The sequence below is a fragment of the Pan troglodytes genome, chromosome 18, assembly GCF_028858775.2.
Source record: "Pan troglodytes isolate AG18354 chromosome 18, NHGRI_mPanTro3-v2.0_pri, whole genome shotgun sequence".
NCBI lineage: Eukaryota > Metazoa > Chordata > Mammalia > Primates > Hominidae > Pan > Pan troglodytes.
The window spans coordinates 54635203-54647135 of NC_072416.2; the positions used below are offsets into that span (position 1 = coordinate 54635203).

General features: G+C 51.9%; 2 protein-coding genes across 5 annotated transcripts; both read left to right on the forward strand.

Moving 5' to 3' along the window:
- Positions 1–2709: 2709 nt before the first annotated feature.
- Positions 2710–7105, forward strand: MT1M (metallothionein 1M). Of its 4 annotated transcripts, XM_054667969.2 has the most exons (6): positions 3972–4081; positions 4535–4611; positions 4756–5037; positions 5139–5966; positions 6560–6607; positions 6955–7105. In XM_054667969.2, exons 4-6 carry the CDS (start codon positions 5939–5941, stop codon positions 7044–7046), a joined length of 168 nt encoding a protein of 55 aa, XP_054523944.1. In that variant the 5' UTR covers positions 3972–4081; positions 4535–4611; positions 4756–5037; positions 5139–5938; the 3' UTR covers positions 7047–7105. The 4 variants fall into 4 exon arrangements, 3 of the variants coding, with proteins under 3 accessions (XP_009429102.1, NP_001288206.1, XP_054523944.1); XR_008539693.2 differs by lacking the exons at positions 5139–5966; positions 6560–6607; positions 6955–7105 and adding exons at positions 2735–2874; positions 3468–3533 and having other exon boundaries at positions 3882–4081; positions 4756–5124; XM_009430827.5 differs by lacking the exons at positions 3972–4081; positions 4535–4611; positions 4756–5037; positions 5139–5966; positions 6560–6607 and adding exons at positions 2710–2874; positions 3468–3533.
- Positions 7106–8768: 1663 nt separating this feature from the next.
- MT1A (metallothionein 1A) lies at positions 8769–10189 on the forward strand. Its single transcript, NM_001301278.1, has 3 exons — positions 8769–8869; positions 9367–9432; positions 9963–10189. The coding sequence occupies exons 1-3, from the start codon at positions 8842–8844 to the stop codon at positions 10052–10054; spliced, it is 186 nt and encodes a 61-aa protein (NP_001288207.1). The 5' UTR covers positions 8769–8841; the 3' UTR covers positions 10055–10189.
- Positions 10190–11933: the final 1744 nt, after the last annotated feature.

Genomic DNA, 11933 nt, shown 5'->3' on the forward strand with positions numbered 1-11933 from the left:
GGGTTTGAAAGCATTACCGTGGATTGGATGCGGGGAATGGGATTGCAACCTGGCTAATCCTACCAGGAAGAGTGTGGATGACCTTCTGCGGAAAGTGCTTTTCAATAAGATGCTGCCCTCACATTTGACCAGACATAAAAGCTTTTCCCATCCTTCATATCATCTGATCACACAACCTCAGCAACAAGAGTCACAGGCCTCAAGGCTGGGATAGCAAATATGCAGGGCCTGGAGTGCTTATGTTGTCTTCCAGATTAGTTAAGTAACCTACCCAATGTCACATAGCTCAGTAGTAAAGGGATGAATGAACCTATTCTACACCTGGCCTGTGGCCCTGGCCACAGCTGGTAGATTACGATGCCGCTGGATGCTAAATCTTGCCTATCTCAGTTCAAAGACACAAAGCCTCCTTGGAATGGACGAATGTTGCTCTTGGCTTGACAGATGAGAACTGAAACCCAGAGAGGTCACAGAGCTGTGCAGGGAGACATGACTGTCCACAGGGTGCACTTCCTACTGCTGCCTCTGTGCTAGATTTTCAGTGTCCTTATCTTTCATGTGATTTGGTGGCAGAGGGTGGTGGGTGAGTCAGCATGCATGAGTGCAAATCCCACCTCTGTTACTTTCAGCTGCATGGCACAACCTCTCTGTGGCTCAGTCTCCTCCACTGTGGGAGGGGCATAATACTAACCTCTGGCTTATAGGATTAAAGGATCTAATACATATCAGGAACTTAGAATGGTACAAGGGATGGGCGGTCTACAATATTAGCTATTGCTTTTTTTGATCATTTTATGGCGCATAGGGGATATTTATTTATTTGCACACAAAGGCCTGGAGTGCTCAGCTGTGTATCCTGTTATTCCCATCTACCACATGCCACGTGTCTTGTGGTCCAAAGAGAGCCTTTCGCTGTTTCCACAAAATTGTAATCAACACTAGGGACATAAAGTTATGAGGAAGATTCTGTGTTTCATGTCGGATACAGAAGAATCACTGCCCTTTCTGTTACCACCTGCACCATGTTTTAGTTAATATTTTACACAGAAATGATTACTATTTTCTTACACGTATTTTTATGAAGAGCAAATTCTTTTCCACCAGAAAAAATGAAAATCAATCTTGTCCCACACGTGGAAGATAGCCCCAAATTAATATGTGTGTGTGTGTATCACACTTATGGATTGCTTTTACCACTGTCCATGGTAGAGCTGGTAGCTTCCTGTTGCTTATTTGGGGATTTTTTTGGTTGTTTTTCTTTTTTTGAGACAGAATTTCGCACTTGTCACCCAGCTGTAGTGCAATGGCGCAATCTGCTACCTCTGCCTCCCAGGTTCAAGTGATTCTCCTGCCTCAGCCTCCCAAGTAGCTGGGATTACAGGAGACTGCCACCACACCACCATAATTTTTGTATTTTTAGTGCAGACGGGGATTTGCCACGTTGGCCAGGCTAGTCTTGAACACCTCGCCGCAGGTGATCCATCTGCCACAGTCTTCCTAAGTGCTGGGATTACTGGTGTGAGGCACCTTGCCCGGCCCCTGTTGTTTAAAAGATTTCCAGCAGTACAGAAGTGTTGATGACATACCTGGGCCAAAAGAAGGCTTTATCACGGACACTTTCCTTTAAGAGGCTGGCTGGATTTAAATCAGTGCACAGCTTTATCTCTGTGACCACCAGCCAGTTACTTGGACTATTTTCTTTATAGTCCTCTGATTAGCAAAACCGGTTCATCAATAGTATTACCCTCTAGGATTGCTGTGAGGATTCAAAGAATGAAAGAGATTAAAAAGGGACTGGTATAGACTCAATGTTATGCAATAGTCAGCTATATTGAAGAGAAATAACTGCATGTCTTGCTTTTTAATTGTATTTTTTTTTTAAGACGTTGACTCTCTATGTTGTCCAGGCTGGACTCCAACTCCTGGGCTTAAGTGATCCTCCTGCCTCAGCCTCCTAAGTAGCTGGGACTACAGCTTCCAGCCACCTCCCCCATCTTGCTTTTTAATTTAAAACACGGTCTGCATATCACCTTAAGTAATCTCTCTTTGGGGACATCTTACATGTCCAGAACTGCCAGCCGGTATTGTGGTGGCCGGTTAGGCTGTGGGGAGCATGGAGACTTATATGCAAAGGAGGACCTGGACAAATGTGCCGCCCCCACATCTTCTCAGGCGAGGAGAATGGACGGGAGAGAGAGGACGACCCGTGTTCCCCGTGTTGCTATGTATGGAGGAGCGGGTCCGAGGGACCTAGGTGTGGACGGGGACAGGCAAAACGAGTGACGAGGATAAACGAAAGCCACATCGGTGGCGGGTGCTCTGCACACAATTCGCTCGCTACCGCACGCTCCGTGCTCCGCACACAGCCGATCCGGGGACGGGAGCAGGAGGGCTGCACCCGGGCTCTGGGACAGGCCCAGCTAAAAACGGTGGGAGGGGTGGAGAGGAGACGACAGCGACGCCAAGGCTGGGGTCCCGGAACACGCGGGGACAAAGCTGGTAAGCAACCTCGGGGAAACTCGGAAAGCCGGCCAGGACCTCTGGGACGCCAGCCGCACAGCCCTTTCCCGCGCGAGCGGCCAAAAAATGGGGCGGTCCCGCGGTGCGCACCGCGCAGAGCTCAGCGGGTGGTGCGCCCGGCTCTTTCGCTGCGCACAGCCCGGCCCCGGACCGCGGGCAGCGCGCACTTAGAGGGGCGGGTGCAAGCGCAGGGCGGGACCTCTAAGCCCGGCCCCACCTCCATCTGAAAAAAGGAGCAGCGGGCTGCAGGGCTCCGGCGCGCATTCCAGCTGCCTGCCTGCCTATTCGCGTCTTCGGTGGGAGCTCCAGCATCTCCTTGGCTCGAAATGGACCCCAACTGCTCCTGCGCCACTGGTAAGGGAAGCCCGTCTCTGCGCCCTGGAATCCCCATTTCCCAGCCCCAGTACAGAGGGTCTCTGGGTTTGAGGAGGTTGCATTTTAAGTTCTGAGCGGAAGGGGACTCCTTCATTTCGTTAGGTGCTCTTTCTTCCTGATCACGCCCCTGAGAGCACTGTCCTCCTCCCGGGCCTCCAAGTCAGAGTTAAGGATACTGAGGCTCAAGGCAGTCCTGCTCCACATCACCCAGTTGGTCAGGTTCCTGCTGGCTGGGCTCCAGTGGTCTGTCCAGGCTCAGAGCAATCAGGGAGGATGGGGGGGCTGGAGACATTGACTCTTCAGGGTTCAGGACAGAAGGTTCTGGCTCGCAATCTCAATATTCCTGTGTTGTGTGTGCACCTGGGACCTTCCTGGTGGGGTAAAACAGGGGGGTGCTTGCCCTTCCCAGCGTTAGTGGAGAGGACCTGGGGCTTCTGTTCCTCTGTCCTGAGTGGGAAAGGAGCTCTGAGGGCTGGCCCTGCACAGAGGAGGGGGCACTGGAGACTCATTGACCCACTGCTGTACCTTCTTCATCGCACTCACTGCCCACTGCGTTTTTCTCTTCCTTGTAGGTGGCTCCTGCACGTGCGCCGGCTCCTGCAAGTGCAAAGAGTGCAAATGCACCTCCTGCAAGAAGAGTGAGTGCGGGGCCATCTCCAGGAATCTGGGGCTGTGGCTAAGGTTGGGAGGGAACTCAAGGCTGGCCCTGAGTGCATCCTTCTGGGGGAACTGGGCTTCCTTTGCCCTTGTTGGCCATGTCATTCCCTCTCCAGGCTTTCTGCCCTGAGTTCAGATGGAGCAGAACGGCATTTTTCTCTCGGGACACAAATCCCAACTGTATCCCCTATGGTTTCAGAACAGAGCTGTGCCAGACGAAAAAAGCTTCCTCTGGGTCTGGGTTCTGAGCTCCAGCCAGGCTTGCTATTGGGGCAGGGAGGTGCCTGGTGAAGTCTACTGCCACCTCTCACTCTCCCCTTCTTCCCCAGGCTGCTGCTTCTGCTGCCCCGTGGGCTGTGCCAAGTGTGCCCAGGGCTGTGTCTGCAAAGGGATGTCAGAGAACTGCTGCTGCTGTGCCTGATGTGGGAACAGCTCTTCTCCCAGATGTAAATAGAACAGCCTGCACAACCTGGATTTTTTAAAAATAGGATACTGAGCCATTTGCTGCATTTCTTTTTATATTAAATATGTGAGTGACAAAACAATTTTGACTTGAATCTTACTCTGTTCTTCTTTGTGTGTCTTGGAAAAAATGGACTGGGTGGGGGTTAAACCGGGAGTTTAGAGACCAGTCTCTGGATGAAAATGTGAGTCGCTAACAATGTGAACACCTTCAGGCCATCCAGGTTACTCACTGAGTTTACACTTCTGTAAAATGGTATTGCATTGTGCACACCATATGGGTGGGGGCCATACGTGATTGCTTTTAGTGTCATTCCAAATGTGGCACAGAAACTTCATCCCTTATTTTTATTTTCTGATTTTCCTCCACAACTTGAGATCCACATTGGATTTTAGGCTTAAAAGTGGTTATAGTGCTGGAACACAACTTCTTAGTTTCTTGAATCCTACACGGGTGCTATGATTTAGATATTTTGTCACTGCCAAATCTCATGTTGAAATGTGTCCTCCACTATTGCAGGTGGGGCCTAGTGGGAGTTTTTGGGGCCATGAGGACAGATCCCTAAAGAATGGCTTGGTGCCATCCCATGGTGAAGGGTGAGTTCTTCCTTTGGTAGGTCACTCCAGAGCTGTCTGTCAAAGTGATTAGAAAGGGACAGGTATAGACTCAATGTTATGCCTTAGTCAGGTATACTTCAGAGAAATAACTGGATGTCTTGCTTTTTAATTTTATTTTTTTAGAGACGTTGACTCACTATGTGGACTAGACAGGACTTGAAGTCCTGGGCTCAAGTGATCCTCCCGCCTCAACCTCCTAAGTAGCTGGGACTTCAGCTTCCCGCCACCTTCCCCACGTTGCTTTTTTTCTTTTTCTTTCTTTCTTTCTTTCTTTTTTTTTTTGGGACCGAGTCTCGCTTTGTCGCCCAGGCTGGAGTGCAGTGGCGCTATTTCGGCTCAGGGCAAGCTCCGCCTCTGCGTTCATGCCATTCTCCTGCTTCAGCCACGGGATAGCTGGGACTACAGGTGCCCACCACCACGCCCGGCTAATTTCCCACCTTGCTTTTTAATTTAAAGTAGGGTCTGCATATCATCTGAACTCATCTCTCTTTGGGGACATCCCACAGGTCCAGAACTGCAAGCCGGTAGTAGGGGTGGCCGGCTAGGCTGTGGGGAGCATGGAGATTTATCAGCAAAGGACGACCTGGACAAATGTGCCCACACATCCTCTCAGGCGAGTAGAATCGACGGGAGAGAGAGGCCGACCCGTGTTCCCCGTGTTGCTGTGTACGGAGGAGCGGGTCCGAGGGACCTAGGTGTGGACAGGGACAGGCAAGGCGGGAGACGAGGAGAAACGAAAGCCACATCGGTGGCGGGTGCTCTGCACACAACTCGCTGGCTACCGCACGCTCCCCGCTTCGCACTCAGCCGATCCGGGGACAGGAGCAGGAGGGCTGCACCGGGACTCCGGGACAGGACCAGCTGAAAACGGCGGGGCGAGGGGTGGGGTGGAGACGCCCGCGACGCCAAGGCTGGGGTCCCGGAACGTGCGGGGAGGAGGGTGGAAGGCAAAGGCAACTTCGGGGAAACTGGGAAAGGCGGCCAGGACCTCGGGGACACCGCATACCGCCGAGCGCACAGCCCCTCACGCGCGAAGGGACGCCAGAAGGGCGGTCCCGCGGCGCGCCGGGAGTGGAGCTCAGGGGTTGGTGCCCCCGGCCCTTCTGCTGCGCACAGCCCAGCCCAGGACCGCTGGCGGCTCGAACCCAGCGGGGCGGGTGCAAGCGCGGGGCAGGGCCTCTGCGCCCGGCCCCCTCCCTTGAGTAGGAAAGCAGCCGCAGGCTGAGGCGCTCCACCTCGCCGTTCACGTGCGCCTTGCAGTCTCTCCATTTATCGCTTGAGATCTCCAGCCTTACCGCGGCTCGAAATGGACCCCAACTGCTCCTGCACCACTGGTAAGAGAAGCCCGACTCTGCGCCCTGGGATTCCCATTTCCCAGCCCCAGTACAGAGGGTCTCTGGGTTTGAGGAGGTGGCATTTTAAGTTCTGAGCGGAAGGGGACTCCTTTACTTCCTTGGGGTGCTTTCTTCCTGATCGCGCCCCTGAGAGCACTGCCCTCCCTCCTGGGCCTCTAAGTCAGAGTTAAGGATACTGAGGCTCAAGGCAGTCCTGCTCCACATCATCCAGTTGGTCAGGGTCCTGCTGGCTGGGCCCCAGTGTTCTCCTCCAGGCTCTGAGCAATCAGGGTCGATGGGGAGCTAGAGACGTTGAGTCTTCAGGGTTCAGGACAGAAGGTTCTGGCTGGCAATCTCAGAATTCCTGGGTTGTATGTGCACATGGGACCTTCCTGATAAGGTGAAACAGGAGGGTGCTTGCCCTTCCCAGCGTGAGTGGAGAGGACATGGGGTTTCTGTTCCTCTGTCCTGAGTGGGAAAGGAGCTCTGAAGGCTGGCCCTGCACAGAGGAGGGGGCACTGGAGACTCATTGACCCATTGCTGTACCTTCTTCATCTCACTCACTGCCAACTGCGTTTTCCTCTTCCTTGCAGGTGGCTCCTGCAAGTGCAAAGAGTGCAAATGCACCTCCTGCAAGAAGAGTGAGTGCGGGGCCATCTCCAGGAATCTGGGGCTGTGGCTAAGGTTGGGAGGGAATTCAAGGCTGGCCCTGAGTGCATCCTTCTGGGGAACTGGGCTTTCTTTGCCCTCGTTGCCCATTTCATTCCCTCTCCCAGCTTTCTGCCCTGAGTTCAGATGGGGCAGAACAGCATTTTTCTCTTGGGATGCAAACTCCAACTGTACCATCTATGGTTTCAGAACAGAGCTATGCCAGACGAAAAAAGCTTCCTCTGGGTCTGGCGTCTGAGCTGGAGCCATGCTTGCTATTAGGGCAGGGAGGTGCCTGGTGAAATCAGCTGCCACCTCTCACTCTCCCCTTCTTCCCCAGGCTGCTGCTCCTGCTGCCCCGTGGGCTGTGCCAAGTGTGCCCAGGGATGTGTCTGCAAAGGGACGTCGGAGAAGTGCAGCTGCTGTGCCTGATGTGGGAACAGTTCTTCTGCCAGATGTTAATAGAACAACCTGCACAACCCGGATTTTTTTTTTATACAATACTGAGCCATTTGCTGCATTTCTTTTTATATTAAATATGTGAGTGACAATAAAACAATTTTGACTTGAATCTTACTCTGGTCTTCTTTGTGTGCCTTGGAAAAAATGGACTGGGGTGGAGGTTAAACCGTAAGCTTAGAGACCAGGCTCTGGATGGAAATGTGAGTCACTAATAATGTGAACACCTTCAGGCCAGTCAGGTTACCTCACTGAGTTTACACTTCTGTAAAATGGTACTGCACTTTGCCACACCATATGGGTGGGGACCATACATGATCGCTTCCAGTCTCATGCCAAACGTGGTACAGAAACTTCATCCCTTATTTTTATTTTCTGATTTTCCTCCACAACTTGAGATCCACATTGGATTTTAGGCTTAAAAGTGGCTATAGTGCTGGAACCCAACTTCTTAGTTTCTTGAATCCTACATGCGTGCTATGATTTAGATATTTTGTTACTGCCAAATCTCATGTTGAAATGTGTCCTCCACTATTGCAGGTGGGGCCTAGTGGGAGCTTTTGGGGTCATGAGGACAGATCCCTAAAGAATGGCTTGGTGCCCTCCCATGGTGAAGAGTGTGTTCATCCTCTGGTAGGTCACTCCAGTGGTGGCTGTGAATGAAAGTGATTGGAAAGGGACTGGTATAGACTCAATGTTATGCCTTAGTCAGGTATACTTTAGGGAAATAACTGGATGTCTTGCTTTTTAATTTTATTTTTTTAGAGAAGTTGACTTGCTATGTGGACTAGGCAGGACTGGAACTCCTGGGCTCAAGTGATGCTCCCGCCTCAGCCTCCTAAGTAGCTTGGACTACAGCTTCCCGCCACCTCCCCCATCTTGCTTTTTAGTTTAAAGCAGGGTCAGCACATCACATGAAGTCATCTCCTTTTTGGGGATATCCCACATGTCCAGAACTGCCAGACGGTAGTGGGGTGGCCGGCTAGGCCGTGGGGAGCATGGAGATTTATTTGCAAAGGAGGACCTGGACAAATGTGCCCCCACATCCTCTCAGGCGAGGAGAATGGACGGAGTGAGAGGCCGACCCGTGTTCCCGTGTTGCTGTGTACGGAGTAGCGGGTCCGAGGGACCTAGGTGTGGACAGGGACAGGCAAGGCGACAGCGAGGAGAAACGAAAATCACATCGGTGGCGGGTGCTCTGCACACAACTCGCTCGCTACCGCACGCTCCACGCTCTGCACTACGCCGATCCGGGGACTGGAGCAGCAGGCTGTGGCTGCACTCAGACTTCGGGACAGGCCGAGCTGAAAACCGTGAGAGGGGTGGGGTGGAGGCGACCGAAACGCCAAGGCTGGGTTCCCGGAACGCGCGGGGACTAGGGTGGAAGGCAACTTCGGGGAAACTGGGAAAGGCGACCGGAACCTCGGGGACGCCCCGTACCCCGGGCGTAAACTCACTCCCGCGTTAGCGGGCGCCAAAGCGGGGAAGGGGTGGTCCCGTGGTCCGCACCCAGGGGAGCTCAGCGGACTGTGCGCCTTGCCTTTCTGCTGCGCAAAGCCCAGTCCAGGTCATCACCTCGGGCGGGGCGGACTCGGCTGGGCGGACTCAGCGGGGCGGGCGCAGGCGCGGGGCGGGTCCTTTGCGTCCGGCCCTCTTTCCCCTGACCATAAAAGCAGCCGCTGGCTGCTGGGCCCTACCAGGCCTTCCACGTGCGCCTTATAGCCTCTCAACTTCTTGCTTGGGATCTCCAACCTCACCGCGGCTCGAAATGGACCCCAACTGCTCCTGCGCCACTGGTAAGGGATGCTAGGTTTCTGGTCCTTAGGATACCTATTTCCCCACCACAGGATAGATGTCCCTAGGAGTAGAGGTGTTTTTTGAGTTCTAGCTAAGTGGAGTCATTTATTTCATTGATCTAGTGCTTTTCCACTCAGCGCCTTCATCATCCCTAGAACATTCCTATTCTAATGCCTCCCATTTCAGAGGCAAGAGGACTCAGGCTCATAATTCTCCTGCTCCATGTCACCCAGGTAGTCGGGGACTGCTAGGCTGAGCCCCAGTACTCTGCGCAGTTCCTGGGGTGGATGGGAGACAGGAGTTATTGGTTTTTCAGGATTAAGGACATAAAGCCCATCCTAGCCTCTACAGATAGAAGTAAGATTAGGCTTCATAGAGCCCTGAGTTGGACAGGAGCTATCTATCAGGCCTGGCAATGCACTCAGCTGGGAGCATTTGTTGACCAACTGCTGTTATCTTCTGTATAAAATTCACTGCCTTTTTCTCTTCCTTGCAGGTGGCTCCAGCACCTGCACTGGCTCCTGCAAATGCAAAGAGTGCAAATGCACCTCCTGCAAGAAGAGTGAGTGTGGGGCCATCTCCAGGAATCTGGGGCTGAGCCAAGTCAGAGGCAGGAAACCAGAGCTGGGCATGGAGGAGTAGGCCAATGATCCATTTCCCACATCCCCTTCCCCAGCAACTGATTCAGGATCAGAGCCAGATCTTTAGACATGATGGATTCCCAAGTTTCATTCTTAAAATAGACAAACTGAGGCCAAGAGAGTGCACCAGCCTGCCAAGCACAGACATGACACCTAAGGACTTTCCTCCCCTAAGTGTGTGGTTCTGGGGAGCCAGCCTTCCTTTGTCCTTGATAACCCCAGTCACTGCCTTTCCAGCCTTCTGCCAGGTCTGGGGCTCAGATGGAGATAAGCTTTTCACAGAAGACCCTCACTCGAAAGATCCACCACTTATCTCCCATCTCCGACAGTGCATGCCATCCTGAACTAAGTGTCCTCTGGGGCTGGGGACAGAGCTTGGGCCAGGCTTCTTTGGGGGCAGGGAAGTCCCCGGTCAAGTCTGGTCTGACCTGTCACTCTCCCTTCTCCCCAGGCTGCTGCTCCTGCTGCCCCATGAGCTGTGCCAAGTGTGCCCAGGGCTGCATCTGCAAAGGGGCATCAGAGAAGTGCAGCTGCTGTGCCTGATGTCTGGAAAGCCCTGCTGGAAGATATAGAAAGAGTGACCTGCACAAACTTGGAATTTTTTTCCATACAACCCTAACCCATTTACTGTATTTTTTTAATGAAATATGTGAATGATAATAAAAGTTGCTGACTTAATGCTGGCTCTGGTTTTCTTTGTGTGCCTTGGAAATAAGGGACCCCATACCCAACACAGCTGGGATGGTGGATTGCATTGAGAGTCCAGAGACCTGGGTGCTGGGACCTTGTCCTATTATCTTACACACTGAGTGCCTTAAGGCAAATCAGGTACCTGCCTCAGGTCAGTTTCTTAAATAAAAATCTAACAGCGTGATGACAGATGATATAATGCCACAGGAATCTGTCACAGACTTAAGCTTTGGTAAGATAAAATCTATTAGTATGACAAAAAAAAACCCACCAAATCCATTTTTTATATTGAACAGGACAATTTCAGTAAATATATGGAAGACAAAATAGGAAAAATAAAATTACACTACACATTTGTTCTAGGATGTATATTTCAGACTGGAAACAGTTCACAGACTGGCCCCAGTATGTGGGTCACACACCTTCAACACCACCAGCCAGGACATCCCCACATGGAACCATCAGTCTTGGCCTGTCCAGGGTCACTGATGTGACTCTGGGTATCTCTGAGAGCTCCATGTTGTGACTCGTCTCTGAATCTTCGGAAGTTTCTCCCTAGGTCAGGCTGAAATCCGTTCCCCCTTCAAGTCCAGCCCTTGGTTAATTCAGGCAAGCAAAGTGACTGGGGGAGTGGAGGAAATTACCCAGGATCCTCCCAGCAAGATGGAGTACAGAGAAGGATTAGTTCCAGATGAAGTACTTTGAGTCCGCCTATGCGGAGGTGATGGCATATTATGCAGTTTCTAAAGTGTGGTGGTGTTCACTAGGAAGGAGTAGGGGGCCCCAGGTAACTTGTAATTAATGGCAGCAATTAGTTCCTCTGGCTATTTGTTGCGGGAATTGCTGTTTGATGTTCAAAGAAGTAAAGGGGTCAAGCGGGCCAGGAATCAGGACCATGCTGGCCTGCAGGTACTCCTTTTGAAGAGAGGGTTCCAGAAGGCAGGCTGTGCAAAGAGCATGGGGTTCAGGGTCAGGGCAGTCTTGTTTAACTGCCCACTTCACCACCTACTGGCTGTGAGACCTAGGCAGGTTGCTCAACCTCTCTGAGCCTCCATTTCTTCCTTTGTAGAACTGTCTGTCACAATTCAGAGCTAGAAGGGACCTTGGTTAGTTAGTGCAGCTGTGCCTCTGATGGGTGAGATGGCATGTTGAGGCTGAGAGGTCACAGAGCTATGCAGAGGGATTGACTGCTAGCTCAGTGTCCTTCCCACTGCTGTCTCTGTGCCAGATTTTCAGTGTCCTTGGGTTTTACATGACACAGTAGCATAGGGTGGTTGTTGAGGGCACCATGATGCAGTCAGCATGCATGAGTGCAAATCCCAGCTGCATCACTTATATGTGGGTGACGCAACCTTTCTGTGGCTCAGTCTCCTCGACTGTGAATTGACATAATAATAGAGTCTGCTGGTAGAAGCAAATCACTTAAAACATGTGAAGAACTTAAAATGGTGCCTGGCTTGTGCTGACTAGCCTGTAATAGCTTTGATTTTAATCTTTATTCATAGCATAGGGATATTTTTCTACCTCTAGACAAATAAGCCAGGCCTGGTGGGCTTAGCTGTGTGTCCCATGTTGTTCTCATCAATAACAGGAGCACGTGACTTGTGGCCCAGAGAGGGTCCTCCACTAGTCCACAAATAAGGATCCATATTGGATATATAAAGCCACGAGCAAGACAGTCCCTGTCTGCATAACAAATGCAAAAGGATTCCCGCCATTTCTGCTATCGCCT

What these genes read in the sequence shown, in the direction of transcription:
- MT1A (NM_001301278.1), top strand. Translation starts at nt 8,842, where the DNA reads ATGGACCCCAACTGCTCCTGCGCCACTG. An exon ending in CAACTGCTCCTGCGCCACTG is followed by an intron (nt 8,870 to 9,366) that starts GTAAGGGATGCT and finishes TCTTCCTTGCAG; the next exon opens with GTGGCTCCAGCACCTGCACT. An exon ending in ATGCACCTCCTGCAAGAAGA is followed by an intron (nt 9,433 to 9,962) that starts GTGAGTGTGGGG and finishes CCTTCTCCCCAG; the next exon opens with GCTGCTGCTCCTGCTGCCCC.
- MT1M (XM_009430827.5), top strand. Translation starts at nt 2,847, where the DNA reads ATGGACCCCAACTGCTCCTGCGCCACTG. An exon ending in CAACTGCTCCTGCGCCACTG is followed by an intron (nt 2,875 to 3,467) that starts GTAAGGGAAGCC and finishes TCTTCCTTGTAG; the next exon opens with GTGGCTCCTGCACGTGCGCC. An exon ending in ATGCACCTCCTGCAAGAAGA is followed by an intron (nt 3,534 to 6,954) that starts GTGAGTGCGGGG and finishes CTTCTTCCCCAG; the next exon opens with GCTGCTGCTCCTGCTGCCCC.